This window comes from Buceros rhinoceros, unplaced genomic scaffold (assembly GCF_000710305.1).
Source record: "Buceros rhinoceros silvestris isolate BGI_N320 unplaced genomic scaffold, ASM71030v1 scaffold36362, whole genome shotgun sequence".
Taxonomy (NCBI): domain Eukaryota; kingdom Metazoa; phylum Chordata; class Aves; order Bucerotiformes; family Bucerotidae; genus Buceros; species Buceros rhinoceros.
This window is the reverse complement of record NW_010398976.1, coordinates 16,150-21,673: the sequence shown is the minus strand read 5'-3', so window position 1 is coordinate 21,673 and position 5,524 is coordinate 16,150. Positions and strand designations below refer to the sequence as shown.

General features: G+C 41.5%; 1 protein-coding gene across 1 annotated transcript in view; it reads left to right on the top strand.

Annotated features, from left to right (window-relative positions):
• Nucleotides 1–3,212, top strand: part of LOC104489179 (uricase-like) — a 5,710-nt gene extending 2,498 nt beyond the window's left edge. Inside the window, exons 5-8 of the mRNA XM_010131308.1 lie at nt 745–931; nt 1,440–1,563; nt 1,977–2,060; nt 3,075–3,212. Coding sequence (XP_010129610.1) covers nt 745–931; nt 1,440–1,563; nt 1,977–2,060; nt 3,075–3,212 — 533 coding nt within the window. The remainder of the gene's footprint in view (nt 1–744; nt 932–1,439; nt 1,564–1,976; nt 2,061–3,074) is intronic.
• Nucleotides 3,213–5,524: the final 2,312 nt, after the last annotated feature.

Below are 5,524 nucleotides of genomic sequence, written 5' to 3'. Positions count from 1 at the left end.
CCTGCTGAAAGAAAACAGACACCGTACAAGTCTCCAGTGCCTCTCGGCCTTATCTTTTTTAATGTTCCTAGTAATGTTAACTACTGCTGTATTTTTGGCAGCCTCACTAGTATTGACTTTTTCTGGAAAATGTTAAGAAAGAAACCTGAATTTAAGAAGAAATAAAGAGCTCATGTTTTCTTCAAAAGCTGCTCTTCTTAATATAGAGATTGAATTAAATTTTTCAGCACCTTGAAAATTCATCATGAAATTCTGGAATTTCTGGTTCTACACCAAAAAACCCCTTACTGAAGAAGCTACTTTTTCTCTTTAGTCTTCCCTTCACATAGCCCTTTAGCTGTTTCTTTAGGATTCCCTGCCTAGGTGAAGAATAACCAAAGAAAATTTTCAAACCCTTTTTATTTTTCTTATAAGAGAACCTCCTCTATCTTTAGCATCCTCCTATGCACCTATCAGCCAGACACAGGAATTTATTTCTCAGTTAATCCTATCTTTTAACACTTTTCTCATCATTAAAACAAATCCAGATTGAGCTCTGATTTCAGTAGTTTCTATCTTGTTTCTTACCCTTCTGCCAACATCAGTGTGCAGAAAATGATTTTTAAAGTAGCTAGGCTACACACGAGTGAGTCCTGGAGAGACTGCTTCGTGGCTCTGCAGCTGTCACTGCAAGAACGCACCCAGAGGTTCCCTTCTCTCTGCCCAAAAAGGTGCTCATACTGTCTCCTTGTCTTTTGATCACAGGTCCTCTGGTTGTTTTTGCTGGAATTAAAGATCTGAAACTTATGAAGACAACACAGTCTGGATTTGAAGGCTTCTTTAAGAATGAACACACCACACTTCCTGAAAGGAATGACAGGATTCTATGTGGAGAGCTCTTCTGCAAATGGTCATATGGCGAATGCAAGGATTTTGACTTTGACTGCATATGGTATACATCAACTCAAATACCACTTAGTACCTCGTCTCTGGTCTCAGAGTCTCTCTGTACAATACAGCAGGTGTAAGGGCCAGGCCTGCAGTTGCCTTGCACCAGCCACTCTCACAGATCTCAGTGGTGGCGCTTAACACTTGTTAGGAGAGGTGAGAGGCACGCTCTGGGGGAACTCCCCTCTCTGATGGCGCATCAATGGACAGTATTTAAAAGGACATTTCAGTGTCCTTTAGAAGAACAGATTTTAGAAGAACAAACTAACAACTGATTTGTTAAATACTTTTAGCAAAACACCTGTTTGTGAATTACAGAGCTGGGAGTGGAGGTGGATTTCAAGGTGACAGGACAAAGACATTGTTCTATCATAAAATCCCACGGGCTATGTGTTTGTCAGAAAAGGCAGAGTAAATAATCAATAATAATACTAAAAAACCACAGTAAGACATTATGGATCTAGACAGAGACAGCTGATACAAGGTTTTGTAAGAACCTGTGTTATCTCTAGGAACAAAATCCGTGAATGCATCCTTGAAGCCTTTTCTGGGCCACCTGACTGTGGGGAATATTCACCTTCTTACCAGAAAAGTGTCAACTCTATCCAGATGCTCATCCTTTCCAAAGTGTCACAGGTATTTTCTTTCCTCCTGCTGATGTTTTACTTTAACAATAGTGAATGTTAGTTGGACCACTGAGAAGACCAAAAGGAGCCCATTATTTCCTCTGGGAGTTCTAAGTAAGACTGGAAACTGATGGTGGTACATCCAGGTGGTGTTAGAAAACAGGAACACACTAAGAAGTTCATATGCTGTTCCCCAGCTGTGAACACAATGGGGGACAGTATCACTCAGTGCTCGGCAGGGCACGTGTAACAGCGAAAGGGGTGTTATAACATTGTCTGCATGTTCAATAGGTTGTACTTTATCAACCGTACAGATGGGGTGGGAGGTTGGATTGCTTTTCTTTACAGTGTGTGAAAAGACTGCGAGGCTGTTGGCTGAAAAGGTTCCCTAATCCATTGTCTCATCTGTTTTCATGTTTTCAGGTACAGGTCATAGAAGTTGTCTTGAACAACATTTTTTATAACGTCTTAGACATGAAGAATCTAGGCTTGACCAATGACAAAGAAGTAAGTAAATGTTCCAAACGCAACTTGCCTGGACTCTTTAGAAATACTCAGCCTTAAAGCATAGCAGCAGTTCTGCACAGAACAGAGTTAAAGGGAGCAAACTTTCTCCCACAGCCCCAGTGAAAGCTTCCCCTTCCCTCTAAAAGACATTTTCACTGATGACATAAGGATAATTGCCTTCTTGTGTTGTTTATAAAAGCTGAAGGAGCATTGTGGAATGCTGTGGAGATCAAAGGGATCCGTAACAGAGACTACCTCTGAAAAAACATTACTGTTTTCTCCACTGAATTGGACTTTTAGGAGTAGTTAAAATGTCAGCCCGTGCAGTTTAAACCAAGTGGAATGTGTCGTGGCATCCTTTCACACAGCCAGGTAGTGCTGAGAAGCTGGCCTGCTACGGCTCTTCCTGCTGCTCCTCTGGCGGCACCATTAAGGCCAGGGAACATCCTTGGTGCAGTGGGGCTACAAGTAGGTTAGCTAGGCCACAGGCTAACTCTAGGTGACAGAAGACCTGTGCTCTAAGGAAGCAGTGAAGGGATGCTTCTGTAGCCATTATGACCCAAAGTAGATTGGTCCAACAGCAGACAGTGTATAAGCATGCCAACAGGCGGAAGGTGAGATATGTAGGGGATAAGATACATTTTCTCCTCCCTCCACAGCTGCTTTAGCTGACAGCCAGGTCCAGCTGAAAGTCTGTTATGTTATCCTCGCGTGACAGAAAGAAAGTGGGGAATTCCAATTTGCATCAATTGTCTACAGTCTATGCTCTAGTCTCCTTCCCTAAGTCTTATGATTCTGCTGCCATCCTATTCTACCCTTGCACTCTTTCAGGTGGACATTATAGATCCACTTTCACTTGAGATAATAGTAGCATCTACCACTGATGTTTACAAGAGACAGAAAGGGCCTGGGCATGATTTCACGAGGAGGTGAATAGCTGCAGTTTTTGCCGTGATGGTGCTGGCACATCCCTGTCTCAGAAATGATCTCCGTGTTTGTGCTTCTTCCCCTCAGGTTCTGATTCCAGTGGAAGCTCCTTACGGCTCCTGCGCTTGCACGCTTGGCAGGAAGAAGTTCTTAGAAGCACAAATCCATATGCTAAAAGATGAGAGGCAAAGTCAGTTTGGACTGGCAGCTGCTCAGGGAAACTAAACCTCTTGGCTACACTCACACCTTCCTGATAAACTTAACAGTATGGCTTTCCTGTCAACATAAACTCCTTAGTGGCCTCTTCCATTGCTGACTAGTTCATGCTAGGAGTAGGAACTCCTGAGGTTGGTATTTCTGAAGGCCCCTCAGGAATTCAGAAATCCAAGTCTGTCCCTGAATGTCAGTGTGATTTACAGATTGAAATCCCTTAGGCTCTTTTGAAAATCCCAGCTGGAAACGTTATAGTCAATTATTTTTTAAACCAGCTATTCCCAGAATCGTAATAAAACAATTAATTCCCTAATGTCTGTAACATGGTTTTGACATGTCAAGTCAGCAACTCAGTATATTCTATTTATTAACGTTCCTTCAGTAAAATGAATACATAGGCATGAGACCAGATGTTTCATTGATGTAACCTGTTCTGCCCCCTTGATTCCACATGGATCTACAGAGCTGAGGTGCTGACTCAGTAACCGAATAGGGAATCAGTCAGACACTGATCTCTTTGTGAAGGAAATGGAAAAAAAAAAAAAGTATCTCTCATATCTCCTTTGCAGTGTGAATAGTTACAGCTGGTGACTCTTTTCTCTGCATGTATTCTGACTGCTTGGCTGCTGCTGCTACTCATCGGACTATACAGTTATTATATAATTAATTTTATAGTAATCACTAAGGTGTTTGAGGTTTGGGCTATCTCTGTAAGTTTAATTAAATAGTTTTCTGTAGTCTGAGCAGGCAGGAGTCAACCTAAGTAACCCTATTACTTTCAGGAGGGGTAGGGAGAAAGACAAATAGACAACGCGTATCTTACTTTAATTACCCCGCGTGATAGCTTTGAACACAGGACAAAACCATACAGCCAACAATTCTTGCCTTGCAAACCGTGGCTACATTTATAACAGGAATCCTGCTCAACTTCTGACAGCTTCTAAACACTGCTGTCATCTTCTCTGAGCACCATTTTCACAGACTCCGCGTGATAGAATGCAAATCCAATAGGAAGCACCCAAAATTACTTCTGAAAACTGCAATTCAGTTGCCTTTGTGCCTTCTCAATTTGGCAGACCTGCAGCATTCCTCTGGGTACAATCAGTAAATTCATAGGCACCGAAAATGAGGAACGTGTCCCACACCATGTAACATTCTGAGGTGCTTTGCAAGATAGGAATTTGCCTCGGTAGGGAGGACGTAACAGATGCAAAGGGAAGACACTGTTCACAAGCCTGAGATATCTTCTGAAAAATAGGACAAACGACATCACAGAGTGAAGCTCTCCCACCGTTCTCTCATCACTAGCCAATTCTGAAAGTTTTATTTACAACACTTTTAGCTTTTGCTGGGGACATTCTTTCTTACCTTGTACCTTGCATTGTATTACACTCGTGGGCTTATGTCTTGCTAATTCTGCTATTTTTAGGTGCTTGTAATTTATTAATATATCTTTTAAGGGCAAATAAAAAGCAACATCAAAAAATGAAGTAGTATTTGACTATTTACCAAATAAGAAATTAAACCATTTACCACTCACATATAAACATTTTAAGTAAAAAAATATGCTTTAGTTCAGTCAATTTTACCTCTAAAAGTGACCACTGTTGTTCCAAATGACAGTTCACTACCAACGGATGGAAAAATAGATGAAAAGGATCTTAATGAGCATTTCAGCATTTACCTCTTTCTAAACAAGGCAGATCTTCACAACCCACTTCCTTTCTATCTTAGGAGAAATTTATTGCATTAGGCTCAAGGTTTCCTTTGTTACTATTTGTGCTTCATTGGGGGGCTTGTAAGGTACTAGTGGACTAACCTTCATGGCAGAATGAGGACACAAAGCAGCAAGGAGTTGCCACAGGAAAGCCTAAACAAACAACAAGCGCACACGTACACTCATGCAGTGTGATTCCTATAAACCTCCACAGACGTGCAGACGTTCGGCAGTCTTTAAAGGCATCTCAGCACAGCTCCATCCCTCCAGTACGGTAAGCCTGAGTCACTTACACAGGCAGATTGCTTCTAAAGAAAGTACTTGGGCAACTGGAAGCAGCCCAAATTTTCCATATGGCAACTAGATTCAGACAACAATGGCATAAATCATTCTTGAAAATTGGACTTAGCCAGACTCACTTGGGCCTTCCATTATTGAAATTGAGAGAGAGATTTTTTTTCAGTTCCTGTCCTGAGAAGCTATTCAAGTTGCTTACTGTGTTTTATTCAGAGACAGCTGTGATGCTTTGCTGATGAAATCACGCTTGATGAAAATGAGCAGCAGCTAGCAGATCGTAAAGTTGCCATTTAAAAAATATCTTCCTGCT